The sequence below is a fragment of the Phyllobates terribilis genome, unplaced genomic scaffold, assembly GCF_046119375.1.
Source record: "Phyllobates terribilis strain yellow unplaced genomic scaffold, ASM4611937v1 Scaffold_2__4_contigs__length_985480577, whole genome shotgun sequence".
NCBI lineage: Eukaryota > Metazoa > Chordata > Amphibia > Anura > Dendrobatidae > Phyllobates > Phyllobates terribilis.
In genome coordinates, this window is record NW_027362762.1 from 161,629,663 (window position 1) to 161,647,941 (window position 18,279).

Below are 18,279 nucleotides of genomic sequence, written 5' to 3' on the forward strand. Positions count from 1 at the left end.
GCCGCCTGACTTATTCCTCTTTCCCTCACCACACGCTGAGGTCTTGGCGCGCAGACTCACCTCTCTCGCCTGACGCCCGCCGGCCTGCTGTAAAGGGCCTTTGCGACAGCCGTGAGTAGAGAACGCCGTAGACTGGGCGGCAGAGCCGTTTTCCTCCAGGCCTGGCGTTACAGGCAGCCGGGGGGGCCGAGGATCAGCGGAAACCGTACTAAATAGACAAACGCTGCAATAAGGAAGCAATACCTTTTTTTTTTTTTTTGCTTTGTTCGTCCGTTTGTCAATAAAGCTTCATTTGTTGAAAGGCATATGGGAGTGTTCTTTGTCTCCACGAGTGGGCGCTCTGAGGGTGTGTCACGTGATATAGACAGCTATAGAAACCGCCATGATTGAAGCTGGAAAGAAAAAATAGGTTTTTTTAATATATGTTTTGCGAATCTGTAAATTAGGACTAAATTGGCTTAGTGAAACTCATGGCTATGTGTGTTTGGTATGAGAGTACGTTACTGCCTAGTTTACTGGGAAGTTTCCTATTTTTTTTTATCGCCTCAGGGTTCCCTTAAGAAAGATGGCCGCCGTGGACGTAATTTTCTAGGCTGGAAGCCAGGGGGCGCTGCAGTACAGGACACCTCTATTGGGCTCATGAGGAGTGCGAGGACCGAGAGTTCTGCAGGAGCATCTTGTACTTCAGAGAGAAGAGACAGAACAATGTCTGCGCCCCCGGGACTGGCAGGTGATGTGTGGCCGTGTGATAGCTGGGAGGGCGGATCATCTGTGCCCCAAAGTCCCTAATGTCAGAGAACAAGGAGAGGGAACTACATCTTCTGTACAAAACTTCTGGGAGAGATTGGGAAAGATAAATTAACTCTTCATGATACAACCAACTTTTATTTTTGCATTTTTGTTTTCTTCCTCCCCTTAGTTTTCCATCTACATTGCTGTACTTTTTGCCCGATGAGTCGTCCTTTGGAATGAAACCATTCACTTTACCATGTAATGAAAAATAATTTTCCAAATCGGTGAAATGGTAAAAAAAAAAAAAAAAACTATTCCGTTATTGTTTTTTCTTTTTTTTCCTATGGCGCTCACAGTGCGGGGTAAAATAATAATAATCTAATAAGTTGATTCTTCAAATCAGAGCAATTATGGCGATACCCAACTCATCAGGGTTTTATTTTATCATTATTTTAGTGATTCTAAAAAAGAAATCTAAACTTGGGGAAAAAAAAAAAAATTCCGGTGTTGCTGAAGCTGGCGAGGGCTTTTATGTATAACAATGTGTCGTTTTAATTGATACAATTTTGGGGTACGTACGATGTTTTGATCGCTTTTCATTGTGTTTTTTGGGAAGGTGGGTTTACCGAAAAATGTCAATTCTGTTGTTTTACATTTCTGTTTTTTCTTTTCATGTAGTTTACTGTTTGGGGTCATTAATTTTCTGTCTCATAGATTGGACATTATGGCCGCTGTGATAGCAAAACACTGCGCACTAGAGCAGATCAGTAAAATAGGGCAGAGAGAAAAAAAATGTGCCTTAAGCTACCGGAGCATTGTGCATGGGCAGGATGTGCCGCCCTAGACTGCACCTCACACGGCCCTATGACGTGCAGGGGAGGGGGCAAATACTTAAATTAAGCATACAGGCGGGCATTTCTTGCCGTCCCCCGGACACCAAGCCTAGGAAAAAGGATTTTTATAAAAAGCAATTTCACAGCCACATGACCGCTAATATGAGGCATACAGGTAAGTATAGATTTACATTTCTATCACCTGTATTCCCATATTAGAGGTCAGATAAGTCCAAAAGGGTGACAGATTCCCTTTAATTGTTGCTTTATTTTTTATTCTCCATAGAGCACGCATGTCAAACTTGGTCCGCGATGCCGGCACCGACCCCCAGTATGGAGGACTATGTAGGGTCATTATACTGTATGGAGGACTATGTGGGGTCCATTATTTTGTGTGGAGGACTGTGTGGAGGACTATGTGGAGCCAAATATACCGTGTGGAGGACTATGTGGGGCCCATTATACTGTATTGGGGACTATGAGGGGTCCATAATACTGTATGGAGGACTATATGGATCCCATTATTCTGTATGGAGGACTATGTGGGGCCCAATATATTGTATGGAGGACTATGTTGGGCCCATTATATTGTATTGAGGACTATGTGGGGCCCATTATATCGTATTGAGGACTATGTGGGGCCCATTATATCGTATTGAGGACTATGTGGGGCCCATTATATCGTATTGAGGACTATGTGGGGCCCATTATATCGTATTGAGGACTATGTGGGGCCCATTATATCGTATTGAGGACTATGTGGGGCCCATTATATCGTATTGAGGACTATGTGGGGCCCATTATATCGTATTGAGGACTATGTGGGGCCCATTATATCGTATTGAGGACTATGTGGGGCCCATTATATCGTATTGAGGACTATGTGGGGCCCATTATATCGTACTGAGGACTATGTGGGGCCCATTATATCGTACTGAGGACTATGTGGGGCCCATTATATCGTACTGAGGACTATGTGGGGCCCATTATATCGTATTGAGGACTATGTGGGGCCCATTATATCGTATTGAGGACTATGTGGGGCCCATTGTATCGTATTGAGGACTATGTGGGGCCCATTGTATCGTATTGAGGACTATGTGGGGCCCATTGTATCGTATTGAGGACTATGTGGGGCCCATTGTATCGTATGGAGGACTATGTGGGGCCCATTGTATCGTATGGAGGACTATGTGGGGCCCATTGTATCGTATGGAGGACTATGTGGGGCCCATTGTATCGTATGGAGGACTATGTGGGGCCCATTGTATCGTATGGAGGACTATGTGGGGCCCATTGTATCGTATGGAGGACTATGTGGGGCCCATTGTATCGTATGGAGGACTATGTGGGGCCCATTGTATCGTATGGAGGACTATGTGGGGCCCATTGTATCGTATGGAGGACTATGTGGGGCCCATTGTATCGTATGGAGGACTATGTGGGGCCCATTGTATCTTATGGAGGACTATGTGGGGCCCATTGTATCTTATGGAGGACTATGTGGGGCCCATTGTATCTTATGGAGGACTATGTGGGGCCCATTGTATCGTATGGAGGACTATGTGGGGCCCATTGTATCGTATGGAGGACTATGTGGGGCCCATTATATCGTATGGAGGACTATGTGGGGCCCATTATATCGTATGGAGGACTATGTGGGGCCCATTATATCGTATGGAGGGCTATGTGGGGCCCATTATATCGTATGGAGGGCTATGTGGGGCCCATTATATCGTATGGAGGGCTATGTGGGGCCCATTATTCTGTATGGAGTGCTATGTGGGGCCCATTATTCTGTATGGAGTGCTATGTGGGGCCCATTATTCTGTATGGAGGACTATGTGGGGCCCATTATTCTGTATGGAGGACTATGTGGGGCCCATTATTCTGTATGGAGGACTATGTGGGGCCCATTATTCTGTATGGAGGACTATGTGGGGCCCATTATATTGTATGGAGGACTATGTGGGGCCCATTATATTGTATGGAGGACTATGTGGGGCCCATTATATTGTATGGAGGACTATGTGGGGCCCATTATATTGTATGGAGGACTATGTGGGGCCCATTATATTGTATGGAGGACTATGTGGGGCCCATTATATTGTATGGAGGACTATGTGGGGCCCATTATATTGTATGGAGGACTATGTGGGGCCCATTATATTGTATGGAGGACTATGTGGGGCCCATTATATTGTATGGAGGACTATGTGGGGCCCATTATATTGTATGGAGGACTATGTGGGGCCCATTATATTGTATGGAGGACTATGTGGGGTCCATTATATTGTATGGAGGACTATGTGGGGTCCATTATATTGTATGGAGGACTATGTGGGGTCCATTATATTGTATGGAGGACTATGTGGGGTCCATTATACTGTATGGAGGACTATGTGGGGCCCATTATACTGTATGGAGGACTATGTGGGGTCCATTATATTGTATGGAGGACTATGTGGGACCCATTATACTGTATGGAGGACTATGTGGGGCCCATTATACTGTATGGAGGACTATGTGGGGCCCATTATACTGTATGGAGGACTATGTGGGACCCATTATACTGTATGGAGGGCTGTTTATACATATCAAGGTTGGCCCGTGACTTTGTCCAAGTTTTTCATTTTGGCCCTCTGTGTTTGAGTTTGACATCCCTGCCATAGAGGATTTGAATTTGCAATTGATCAGTCACTTGTATTTATATATACTGCAGTCCTAAAGTATTTCAGGATGTAGTGAAACTAACAATCTCAACAGGATCAGCGTCTTCAAGTAAAAAAAACAAAAAAAATCCTAGTTTTCGCATACAAGCACTGATGAAAACTCACTGACGTCTGAATGAACCACTGTGAAAAAAAAAAAACGCACGCGTGAGACGGTCCGTTTTTACTATCCGTGTGGTTTTCTGTTGGCCGTACATGTCTGTCATCCATGTGCCATTCGTATGTGCAAAGATAGAGATAAATAGATAATAGATATAGTCCCCCCCATTTTTGATAACCAGCAAAGGTAAAGAAGACAGCTGTGAGCTGATATTATCAGGCTGGGAAGGTCCATGGTTATTTGGCCCTTTCCAGCCTAAAAACACCAGCCCTCAGCAGCCCTTCACTCTTCCCGATGCCTGGTGAGTTGGGAATCGGGTAATCTTGCTTGAGGTTGATGTCTGCTGTGAATTGTCCAAAAACACTGCTGGCATCAAGCCCTGGTATTCGTAATGGAGAGGTGTCTCGTCTATCAGACACCCCCATTACTAACCCAGTAGTAAAAAAAAAAAATACTTTATTTAAGTAAGCACCCCCCCAACACTTTCCCTGGTTCACCACTTTATTAAAAAAAACAAAAAAAACACATGCTTTAACCTTTCATGTAACCTCTGTCTGCAGCTTATGTGAAAAAAATCCTTTTTTTTTTTCTTGACACTTTGGTCTCATTCACACACCTGTTTCTTACGTTCTGTGTTCCATCAGTGTTTTCCGGAAATGGAACATGTGCCCATTATAGTTTATGGAGCTATTCACATGTCCATGTTTATTTTGTGGACCAAGTGTCCAGAAAAAATCTTGAAAACATGTTCTCAATAAGAGACAAGTCCGGAGACCCTGCAGGCGATACTAACATGTTTAGGCCATGCAGGCTGCTTGCAAAAGCATGAGCAGTATGCGGACTGGCGTTGTCTTGTTGAAAAATATATTCTAGGACACTTTGGAGGTTGTACCACTAGTTCCACCACCAAATCAATATATCTGTAGTTATTAGTGTACCTGGAATGAAGACTAACGTGGTCAGGCTACTGTACTTTATGCCACCCCACACCATAACCCCCAGAAGTCGAATTGTTGTGACGTTCCCTCGTGAACCTTCCTTCATGGCATTGACCGCGTGATCTCCAAACCAATCTTCAGCTATCATTGCGTCCAAGACAAAAGCACGACTTCTCACTAAAGAGGATAGACCTTCATTCCAGCCTCCATTGCTCCATCTAGAGACTATGTGGGCAACATTATGAAAAGGCCTTCACGAGGGAACGTCACACTGGTACTACTTCCGGAATAATGTTTTGGTGGCATATTATACAATAGTCAGACCCTTCTAGTCTTCATTCCAGGTACATTTACAGCTCAGTGTTACATTGATTTGGTGATGGAACTAGTGGTACGTCCATTTCTCCAAACTGTCCCAAGAGCTGGTTTTCAACACAAAAACTCCACTCCACATGTTGCTCATGCTACTGTGAACAGTCTGAGTGACCTGAACGTGCTATCATGGTCTGAAGCATCTCCAGGCTTGTCTCTTATTTAGGACATCTGGGATGTCATTGGTCAGCAATTGCAAAAGGAGCTGCCAGCAGCTGATCTTGATAATTTGCCCAAGTGCATTAAGCGTGGCAGAACATTCCTCAGACAACCATTAATAACCTCACTGATAGCAGCCAAGGTATGTAAGTGTGGATATTTCTGCAAGTGGCGCTCATACTTGAGACTGAATAAATTAATTTTTTATTTTTTTTTAAACATTTTTTTTCAAAATTTGCGGATCATTAACATGCCTTGCCATCATGTGATTTCCATAAGTCCATAACTTTTCCTTCTTGGCATTGCAATTTCAATGTTGAGTGTAGAAAACCACACAAAAAAAAGTGTGAAAATTATGACATTCTTTAAAGCCGGAAAAGAACAAACTCGGCTTCTCTTCCTTACATTTTTCTTTTTAGTACATTTTTTATTAAGTATTTTACTAGAAAATTATCCAGATATTACTGCAGCTACAAGCAGTGCCAGGACGAGCTTTTGAAGTTCTGCATCAGTGATTCACAAATCATTGTGAGATTAGCCTTGATCTCATCACCAAGATAATAGTCTGGGAACAAATATTAATGGGAGCCAAAAGGAAAACATGGCTGACTCATTGTAATATGGACATCCACTGTTCAAAGGAAGTGACTTGCTGCCATCACACAGAATTCTGACCAAACTGATCCTACAAGTAATGAAAATTGTTCTGAGTTGGCTTTTTACATCCATAGATAGTTTGCAAGAAAAATTGACATGCTGTGGAAACACGCAGCGCAGGTCAGTTCTCACAGCGTAAAATAAAAGCACAGTGGGCTTGAGATTTCTGGAAATCCCATCCACTTCTTAGAACTGTAAGAATCTGTATTGTTTGAGCAGCGAATATATGGTGTGTCAAAAACTCACCGTGGGAACTTAAAGGGGTATTCCCATCTCCAAGATCCTATCTCAATACGTAGAAGGTGTAATAATAATAATATTAGCAAACACCTCCAATTAGAAATGTAGTATATTTTCTGATTCACTATCTCTTTTCCATGTGCAGGTATTGCAGGACCTTAGGTATCCATGGTTACCACCACTGATATGATGACAGTTAGCTAGTTGCTAGTGGTCGTAACCATGGATACTTAAGGTCTTGCAATGCCTGCACATGAGGAAAGAGACATAGCGAATCAGAAAAACTATACTACATTTCTAATTGGAGGTATTTGCTAATATTAATATTATCACACCTGCTACGTATTGGTAAAGGATCTTGGAGATGGGAATACCACTTTAACTTTAGCCCTCGTTCAGACATCAGTTTCCCTCATATGAGAACTCGCACTTACTATAGTCAATGAAGCTGTTCACATGTCCGTATATTTTAGCTGAACGAGTGGCCCGAACAAAATCACGGAGACATGTCCACTCTTAATCTGATATTCAGGGAAAAATCGCCAATGCAAGTCTGAGGGTCCGTGAAAAAAATCAGATGCCATCGGTGTGCTGCCTGTTTAATAGCAGAAGGTTGAGAAACCTCCATCAGGTTTTTTTTTTTCATCTGAGGAAAACTGATGAAGCTCTTACCAAACTCTGATGGTAAAACCTGACACACTGACCAAAGTCTGATGAAAAGTCTAATGAAACTCATATATTATTTTTATGCATGAGAAATATCAGCGGGAATAACATTTTTACCTGGTGACCGGTCCTCTTAGGCTGCGTGCCCACTATGCGTTTTTCAAGCGTTTTTGCCACGGAATTTCCACAGCGAAAACGCTTAAAAAACGCTTGGTAATACGTGCCCCATTGTCCCCAATGATAATCCGCATGCGCTGTTCACATGCTGCGGAAATTTCCACTGCGGATTATCATTGCAGAAAAATCCGCAGCATGTCCATTAATTTTGCAGACACGCCGTGTAATTGCCGCCATTGACTTGCATTGAATCACTTAATATCCACATGACTACATGTGCACATGTGGATATTAAGCGATTCAATGTGTGGATGGTACCCGGGTCTGGAGAAGAGGAGACTCCCCTCCAGACCCGGGTACCATAGTACCTGTTAAAAAAATATTTTAAAATAAACATTATACCTACCTTCTGATGGCCTCCGGTCTTTTCTCCGCTGCTTCCGGTCTCTTGTACGGCTCGCGGTGGTGTGAAAGGACCTTCCATGACGTCATTTAGTCATGTGACAGGTCACGCGACCGCTGAGCACATGAGGCACACCACCGTGAGCCGTACAAGAGACTGGACGCAGCGGAGAAAAGACCGGGGGCCATCAGAAGGTGAGTATAATGGGTTTTTTTTAATTATTTTTTACCATTCTTATTCTTTTTTTTTAACTATTAACTTGGCCACACTATATAAATTTATGCCGGTTGCATGGATTTATATAGTGTGACCAAGTGGTCAAGCACTTTTCCAAGTGATGCTAAAATCGCTTGGAAAAGCCCTTGATAACCCGCATGCAGAAATGCATGCGAAAACGCTTCACAAACGCTTCTACCTGGCGGGAAAAATGTATGTACAATCCACATGCGTTTTTCCTGCCAGGGAGATGCAGAAAAAATCTGCAGCATTTCTGCATCGTGGGCACTTAGCCTCAAACTGCAGGCAAACTGAAAGCCTGTGTTCACATGTTGCGTTTTTGCAGTGTTTTTTATTACATTTTTATACAAATTAAAAGCTGCATTTTACAGTACCAGCGAAAGCTATGGGATTTCAGAAATCTCACGCACACAATTGTTTTGGTTTTTTTGACTGAATTGGAAAACTGCTGTGTTTTTTAAAACTGCAGCGTGACACTTGTTTTAGTGTTTTGTTTGCAGCACTTTTCACCCATAGAAAGCAATGAGAACGTACAAAGACGCTGATGTCCGTTTTTGCACTGTTTTTGATGAAAAACCTCAAGTATAGCAGGATGTGAAAACCACAATGTCTTCGTATCCTCACACGAGCAGGGATATTAGTATTTTTTTATTGTAATGTAATTTGTATTTCATTTTTTTTTGGTTGGAGTCCCGCACCCAGCACCCCCACAGATCAGTTCTTATCGGCGGCGGTAGCTGCCGGCTGGAAGTGCTTACTTGCGGAGCTTGCCATCTAACTGTAGTGGCTGCCAAGGGGTACTCCACATCCGCTTCCTATTCAATTCAATGGGAAGCAGATGTGTAGTACCCCGCAGCCGCCACTACCACTAAACGGCCAAGCTCCGCAAGTAAGCACTTTCAGCCGGTGTCACCGATAACAGCCGGATGGGGCATCAATGTAAAAGTAGTGGATGACTTCTTTAATGAATTTGGCACAGTGACGAACACCTTGCCAGAAATGTTACTTCAGTCAGAGACTGGAGTAACATTTCTATAGTAAGCAATTCTACCGCACTCCATTGATTTGATGGGTGAGTGTAGTAGCCTCGGCCCGTCACACCCAGCTCCTCCACTCATTTTGGCAAAGCTGCTTGAAATGTGAAGACACAAAAAGTCACCAAAGTTTTGAACAAACACATGTTGTGCAAACATTTTGTGACTATTCAAAGTGTTTTTACTCCACTTTTCTGTATTAAACACTTTGATGTATCTACCCTCAGAGTGTCCCCTTTTGTGCACCCACAGTAATGGTGTCCTCCAACAGTAACCGTGCACCTTTTGTACCTCCACACCATAATAGCATCCCCTTCTGGGTCTCAGGCCTTGGAAGAACACCTTCATTGCCTTCACGCTGTAGTATTCCCCCCTCTGGGCCTCCAAAACATAATAGCGCACTGATTGCAATAGTGCCTGCCTCCAGGCCCCCACATCGTACCTCCTCTGGGCCCCCGTGAAACAATAGCGCCCCCTCTCCCCCGTGTTTCTGTGCGGCAGTTGTGCCCCTCTGCGGGTTACACGCGGCAGTGGTGCCCCTCTGCGGGTTACACGCGGCAGTGGTGCCCCTCTGTGGGTTACACGTGCAGGTTTTTTTGTTACATACAGGTGCATCTCACTAAATTAGAATATCATCAAAAAAGTTAATTTATTTCAGTTCTTCAATACAAAAAGTGAAACTCATATATTATATAGAGTCATTACAAACAGAGGATCTATTTCAAGTGTTTATTTCTGTTAATGTTGATGATTATGGCTTACAGCCAATGAAAACACAAAAGTCATTATCGGATTAATTTACTTTATATTTTGATAGATTGGACATTTCTGAACGCAGCGATACCAAATATGTGTAGTTTTAATATTTTTTAATGGGGCAAAAGGGCAGTGATTTGAGCTTTTTGTGTTTTTTTTTTTTTTTTATATTTTTAAAATCTTTTATTACTGTATTTAATAATCCCCTTAGGGGACTTGAAGGTGCGGTCATTTGCTCACTTGTACTAGACGATCAGACTGTACTAGCACTGTTGTGTATAGAGAAAGTCACGATCTCCTATGAACGCCAGCTAAATGCTGGCTTTCACAGGAGTATTGTAATGACAGTCACAGGGATCTTCAGCAGACATCAGGCTATTGTGGCAACCCATCGGCGCCCCATGATCACATCACGGGCGCGCACATGTAAGCTGTAAGAGGCATATGATGGCTGATTAAATCAGTCATCATCCGCCAGGATGCATCAAAGGCAGAGACAAGACATATTATGTACATGTACGTGATATGTCATGAAGGCTTAAATATGGACTGTGTGTTCTTCTCAGACTATAATCTTTACATGGATCTGTGAACAAAATGAATGCAACACGTACAGTGGGGAATGTAAGTATTTGATACACTGCCGATTTTGTAAGTTTTCCCACATACAAAGAATGGAGAGGTCTGTAATTTTTATCGTAGTTACACTTCACCTGTGAGAGACAGAATCTAAAAATAAAAACCAGTAAATCACATTGTATGATTTTTACACACTTATTTCAAGCAAAAAATTCAATTTAATTATTTGATCACCTACCAACCAGCAAGAATTCTGGCTGGCACAGACCTGTTAGTTTTTCTTTAAGAAGCTCTCCTACACTCATTACCTGTATTAATTGCACTAGTGTGAACTCATTACTTATATAAAAGACACCTGTCCACACACTCAATCAATCACACTCCAACTTCTTCACCATGGCCAACACGAAAAAGCTGTCTAAGGACACCAGGGACAAAATTGTAGACCTGCACAAGGCTGGGATGGGCTACAGGACAATAGGCAAGCATCTTGGTGAGAAGGCAACAACTGTTGGCACAATTATTAGAAAATGGAAGAAACACAAGATGACTGTCAATCTTCCTCGGTCTAGGGCTTTATGCAAGATCTCGCCTCGTGGGGTAAGGATAGTTCTGAGAAAGGTCAGGAATCAGCCCTGAACTACACGGGAGGACCTGGTCAATGATCTGGAGAGAGCTGGGACCACAGTCTCAAACATTACTGTTAGTAACACACTACGCTGTTATGGAATAAAAGCCTGCAGGGCACGCAAAGTCTCCCCGCTCACGCCAGCACATGCCCAGACCCAGTTGAAGTTTGCCAATGACCATCTGGATAATCCAGGGGAGGCATTGGGAGAAGGTCATGTGGTCAGATGAGACCAAAATAGAACTTTTTGGTATCAACTCAACTCGCCGTGTTTGGAGGAAGAAGGATGAGTACAACCCCAAGAACACCATCCCAACTGTGAAGCATGGTGGGGGGAAACATCATACCTTGGGGGTTCATTTCTGCAAAGGGGACAGGACGACTGCACCATATTGAAGGGAGGATGGATGGGGTCATGTATGGACAGATTTGTGCCAACAACCTACTTCCCTCAGTAAGAGCATTGAAGATGGGTCATGGCTGAGTCTTCCAGAATGACAGTGACCCAAAACACACAGTCTGGGAAACTAAGGAATGTCTCCGTAAGAAGTATTTCAAGGTCCTGGAGTGGCCTAGTCAGTCTCCAGACCTGAACCCAATAAAAAATCTTTGGAGGGAGCTGAAACTCAATGTTGCCCAGCGACAGCCCCGAAATCTGAAATAGCTAGAGAAGATCTGTATGGAGGAGTGAGCCAAAATCCCTGCTGCAGTGTGCGCAAACTTGGTCAAGAACTACAGGAAACGTCTGACCTCTGTAATTGCAAACAAAGGTTTCTGTACCAAATATTAACTTCTGTTTTTCTATTGTATCAAATATTTATTTCATGCAATAAAATGCAAATTAATTATGTAAAAGTCATCCAATGTGATTTTCTGTTTTTTTTATTTTTATTTTTAGATTCTGTCTCTCACAGTTGTCGTGTACCTATGATAAAAATTACAGACCTCTATTCTCTGTAGGTGGAGAAACTTGCAAAATCGGCAGTGTATGAAATACTTCCTTTCCCCACTGTACGTCTGAATGAGGCCTTACACTGAAATGCTGCAGTTTTTCAGCTAAAACTTACTTTTAAAAACCATCCGTGGACCATGTGTGTTGGATGATTAGTCCAAGAGGCAGGACCATGGTGGCTTCTCACTGCCCCTCTCCCTGACATGGTCTCCAATATGTGTTGGAGACAGACCTATTAGGCAGGTGGTATTTTGCATTGCTTAGTCATGGATTCATTAGTCTCGGATTCTGAATTCCACTCTTGTCGGTTTGAGTTTCTTTACATCACACATTTTATAATCTATATTTTGTCTCGTATACAGAGAGAAATATTTCTGGGATATTTTTGGATAGATGAAGAGGTCATGTCATTACTTCAGTTTTGGATCTGTGACAAGATCTTTTTTTTCAGGTGACATTTCTGCCTTAAAATACAACATGCTTTATAAAGGGCAAAGCGTCGGCCACTTGAGAGTCCTGCTGATCTTCAGACCTATGGGGTGTTAGGGCGGAGGGTTCAGTTCTGTCCACTTGTGCCTTTCTTCAGTCCGTGCTGATGAGCATTCAAAGACTTTTTCACCAGTTTTCTAGAGTAATTTCCTCTTTACTGGCTTTAGTGCCTTATTCTTTAGACATTTTGCGCCACTTTTTAACTTTTCTTTCTTTTGTGTCCTTGTGTGCAGCTCACTCCAGTAATGTTGCTGGAGGAGTTTTTAATTTGCCGCATTTTGTAACTTTTTAAAGGATTTGCAACTTTTGTTGTTAAAAAGTTGCAAAATCTGGTTAAAGACAAAGAACGTCCCTGATTTCGTTCCAGATTCAGGAAACGCGTCACTATTTTGAGGAATTTGGTGCAAAAAAAATCAGCAAATACCAATACAAGACAAAAAAGGTGACTTTAATGAAACACAAATAATAAATCTGGCTTTGTACACACATACATGTCTTCATTGGAAGCAGAAAAAATGCTCAGTTTTTAATGGGAGATCCACGTTTTTCATTTGTTGTTCCATGTGTCTGTTTTTCTTATGTGCAAATTTTACAGCGGATTTCATCCTTTACATTTCTGCAACCAAATTCAATGTTAAAGTTAGTGCAATTTTTTTCTGCTGGAGATTTGTTAATAGGGGGCGCTGAATGCCTGCCTCTCCCCCCATTGAGGGCCGTATCCATCGACAGGTCACACATCCTTTTTATGAATGAGGTCTGACTCTGAGCCAATGACTTTAACAGGTCAGTCCAGTCATTGCAGTCCTATACGTACTTCGAAATAAGGCTGTCTGAACTCGGCCTTACAGTATAGGTGGTTGCACTGATGTCACTACAGGGGCGTCCACCCTATAGATTTGAATTAAAGAATGCTGGGAACTTCCCTCTATGAGCCAGAACGGAGACACGCTACGGTGGATCCAACCCGTCTGTGTCTATGCCTCTTTTTTTTTTAAAGGAATATATTTTCAGAAAATGTCTTTATGTATAAATCATTTTTTTGTTTTAAATGCATTTTTTTTTTTAAATTTTCCATGAAATTAGTTGAAGCAGTTTCAGTTTTGTTATGGATTTTAAATCTGATCTGCTTCAAAATCCACTTAAAACAATGTAAGTCAACCCTACATTTTTTACTGTGTTCAAATAGATGTTGGCGCAGAACCGAATCTGAAACCATGTTAAGAAACTCACAGTAGACAGGGTTTACTATTGAAATATATTGGAAGCTTATTCAAAGAGTATTTAAAGGGTTTTTCATGTGGATTGTGGAGAAAAATTCTCTCAAATGTGCTTTCCATTGTGAAGGTGTACTAAAAACACAGCAGGTAGTTCATCCATGACTGTATCAATAAAGCTTTGTCAAATACCAGGAAGTATCAAAAAAAAAGAAGAAAAAAGCAGTATTTTTTAAACCCCTTAATGACCGCCGCATTTTCACGGCGGCAGTTAAAGGTACTTATTCCTCAGCGCCGTGAAAATGCGACGCTGAGGAATAAGGCTGTAGTGCCCACAGAGTTAGAAATTCTCCGGGGGTAGCTGAGACCCTGGAGAATATGGTCAGGGACGGTTTTACCGGTCCCCTGTCACGTGATCACAAAAAAAAAAAGTGTGCCCGTGGTTTGCAATCATTTCTCTCTCCTCTGACATCATATCCATGTCAGAAGAGGGAGAAATAAAGCCCCCCCGAGACCCCTCATAGCTCCGCCGTCCTCCGATCTCCCCCTGAGGGTCCCCCGGCATCTTCCGGTAAAAAGAAAATGGCGGCTGCATGCGCAGTGCGCCCACTGAGATCTGCCCAGCAACAACAGGGAACTTTCCCTATTGGTTCATTTTAATCACTGTGATAAACCATATCACAGTGATCAAAATAAAAAAAAACAAATCAAACCCACTCTTGTACCCCCCTTAGGTAAATAAAAATTATAAAATAAAAAAATATATTTTTTTTGTTAGGATTAGCCCAGGGTTAGGGTTACAGTTAGGATTAGGGCTGGGGTTAGGGTTAGGGTTGTGCTAGGGTTAGGGTTGTGTTGAGGTTGGGATTTTTTCAAAAGTAAAAAAAAAAAAATGATGACGATATGGATACTAATGTTGATCGCAATTGCTCACTACTTGAGTTTGCATCGGGTGCTCGGGTATGCACAGAGTATTGCGGGTGCTTGAGTGACATGCTCGAGTCCCCGTCCCGCATGTTTCGCAGTTGTTGTTACACAGCCAAAAAAAACACGTGGGGATTGCCTGCCATACACGAGTGATTACCGTATGTTTTTTTTTGGGTGTCTAATAAACATGAAACATGCGGGGCAGGGACTCGAGCATGTCACTCGAGCACCCGCGATACATGGTGCATACCCGAGCACCCGATGCAAACTCAAGTAGTGAGTGCTTGCGCTCAAGACTAGTGATAACTTATTCAATATGATGACCTAATGTTATCAAATTCTGTGTCGTACCTCTGGGTTCAAAATATTCATTATACCCCTTGATAAAATCCTTGAGGGGTCTAGTTTCCAAAATGGGGTCACTTGTGGGGGGGGTTCCCACTGTTTAGGCACATCAGGGGCTCTCCAAACGTGACATGGCGTCTGTTAATTATTCAAGCAAGTTTTACATTCAAAAAGTGAAATGGCGCTCCTTCCCTTCCGAGCCCTGCCGTGCGCCCAAACAGTGGTTTTCCCCCACATATGGGGTATCGGCTTACTCAGGAGAAATTGCACAACAAATTTCATGGTGCAATTTCTCCTGTTACCCTTATGAAAACGCAAAATTGGGGGCTGAAAAACATTTTTATGGGAAAAATGTGAAAATTTTATTTTTATGGCTCAATGTTATAAACTTCTGTGAAGCACCTGGGGGTTCAAGGTGCTCAACACACATCTAGATAAGTTCCCTGAGGGGTCTAGTTTCCAAAATGGTGTCACTTGTTGGAATTTCCACTGTTTAGGCACATCAGGGGCTCTCCAAACGCAACATGGCGTCCGCTAATTATTCAAGCAAATTTTACATTAAAAAAGTCAAATGGCGCTCCTTCCCTTCTGAACCCTGCCATGCGCCCAAACAGTGGTTTTCCTCCACATATGGGGTATCGGCTTACTCAGGAGAAATTGCACACCAAATTTTGTGGTCCATTTTTTCATGTTACCTTTGAGAAAATTAAAAATTTGTGTGAAAAAAAGTTAAATGTTCATTTTTTCCTTTCACGTTACTTCAGTTCCTGTGAAGCACCTGAAGGGTTAATAAACTTCTTGAATGTGGTTTTGAGCACCTTGAGGGGTGGAGTTTTTAGAATGGTGTCACTTTTGGGTATACTCTGTAATGTAGACCCCTCAAAGTCACTTCAAATGTGATGTAAAGTAGACATGTGGGAAATGTTATTTATTAACTACGTTATGTGACTACATTGTTAAAAAATGCAATAAAAACGCATGTAGAAAATCGCAGTCAAAAATGTAATGAAAAAACACAAGTAACTTAATTTACCTAATAGGTGCAGAAAATATGCAACATCAAAAGCTCATACTGAGTACGTAGCAGTGGCATACCGTCAATGGCGGCAGGCCACGCGACTGCTATTGGGCCCGTGAGCCGGCGGATCCCCATAGCAGTCGCCTGCACCGTACCCACCGCATCGGCCCCCGGCCCTCCTGCACCCACTGCTTCGCCGGCACTTCAGACATGGCCGCGTGCAGTACGCTGTGTGGCCGTGTCTGGTAGTAATGACACGGCAGGGGCGACACTGCACCTTTAATTATGCTTCATTCGTACTAGACACAGCTGCACAGCGTACTGCCATGTCTGAAGTGCCGGCAATCTAGCAACACCGGAGAGAGGCCTGAGATCGATCCCGGGCCCAGACGCGAGGGGGCCCTCCTGACGGTCCAGGGGCCGGGCCCCGATGGCGAGGGGCCCCCCTGATGGTTCAGGGCCCAGACGGCAAGGGACCCCCACTGATGGTTCAGGACCCCGACGGCGAGGCCCCCCCGATGGTCCCGGACCCCGACGGCGAGGGCCCCCCCCCTGATGGTCCAGGACCCCGACGGTCCAGGGCCATGTCTGTGATGGCCATCAGACACGCCGGCGGCCCTTCACTGCCACATGAGGAGCTGAACGGGACACAGGCCGGGAGCAGGTGAGTGAGGCTTGTCGCCAGATTCACCAAACCCCATATTAAATGTATGTCAGTGTGTATATATTTATGTCTGTTTTATATGTTTTTAAGAATGTGTTCAAATATATACAGTTGTGCTCAAAAGTTTACATGCCCCGGCAGAATTTTTCCTTTCTTGGTGTTGTTTCACAGAATATGAATGATAACAAAAAAACTTTTTCTCCACTCATGGTTATTAGTTGGGTGAAGTCATTTATTGTCAAACTACTGTGTTTTCTCTTTTTAAATCTTAATGACAACCAAAAACATCCAAATGGCCCTGATCAAAAGTTCACATACCCTGGTGATTTTGACCTGATAACATGCACAGAATTTGACACAAATGGGTTTGAATGGCTACTGAAGGTAACATCCTCACCTGTGACCTGTTTGCTTGTAATCAGTGTGTGTGCATAAAAGCTGAGTAAGTTTCTGGGATCCAGACAGAATCTTGCATCTTTCATCCAGCCACTGACATTTCTGGATTGTGAGTCATGGGGAAAGCAAAAGAATTGTCAACGGATCTACGGAAAAAGGTAGTTGAACGGTATAACACAGGAAAGGGATACAAAAAAATATCCAAGGAATTGATCATGCCAGTCAGCAGCGTTCAAATTGTGATTAACAAATTGAAAATCAGGGGCTCTGTAAAAACCAAACCACGGTCAGGTAGACCAACAAAAATTTTGGCCACAACTGCCAGGAAAATTGTTTGGAATGCAAAGAAAAACATACAAATAACATCAGTTGAAATTCAGGAATTTTGAAAACTAGTAACATAGTTTTAAGGTTGAAGGAAGACTAAGTCCATCTAGTTCAACCCATAGCCTAACATGTTGATCCAGAGGAAGGCAAAAAAACCCATGTGGCAAACACTAAGCTCCACATTGGGGAAAAAATTCCTTCCCGACTCCATACGACAATCAGACTAGTTCCCTGGATCAACGCCCTATCAAGGAATCTAGTATTTATAACCTGTAATATTATACTTTTCAAGAAAGGCATCCATGCCCTTCTTAAATTTTAGTAGTGAATCACTCATTACAACATCATGCGGCAGAGAGTTCCATAGTCTCACTGCTCTTACAGTAAAGAATCCCCGTCTGTGATTATGATTAAACCTTCTTTCCTCCAGACGTGGAAGATGCCCCCTTGTCCCCATCTCAGGCCTCAGAGTAAAAAGATCAGTAGAAAGGTCTTTGTACTGTCCCCTCATATACTTGTACATAGTAATAAGATCACCCCTAAGCCTTCTTTTTTCCACAGTAAATAACCCCAAGTGTAATAACCTGTCTTGGTATTGCAGACCCCCCAGCCCTCTAATAACCTTGGTCGCTCTTCTCTGCACCCTCTCTAGTTCAGCTATGTCTTTCTTATACACCGGAGACCAGAACTGTACACAGTATTCTAAGTGTGGTCGCACTAATGACTTGTATAGAGGTAAAATTATGTTCTCCTCATGAGCATCT

General features: G+C 42.9%; 2 protein-coding genes across 4 annotated transcripts in view; one reads left to right on the forward strand and one right to left on the reverse strand.

Moving 5' to 3' along the window:
• SENP1 (SUMO specific peptidase 1) overlaps positions 1–289 on the reverse strand; it is a 49,227-nt gene extending 48,938 nt beyond the window's left edge. The window contains exon 1 of one of the 3 annotated variants that reach the window (XM_073663193.1): positions 61–289. The gene's annotated coding sequence lies outside the window, so the exon portion shown is untranslated. The remainder of the gene's footprint in view (positions 1–60) is intronic. The other 2 variants (XM_073663192.1, XM_073663191.1) reach the window with 2 other exon arrangements.
• A 314-nt stretch (positions 290–603) lies between these two features.
• PFKM (phosphofructokinase, muscle) overlaps positions 604–18,279 on the forward strand; it is an 88,297-nt gene continuing 70,621 nt past the window's right edge. The window contains exon 1 of the mRNA XM_073663202.1: positions 604–730. Within this exon, the coding sequence (XP_073519303.1) occupies positions 640–730 (91 nt within the window). The 5' untranslated portion in view covers positions 604–639. The remainder of the gene's footprint in view (positions 731–18,279) is intronic.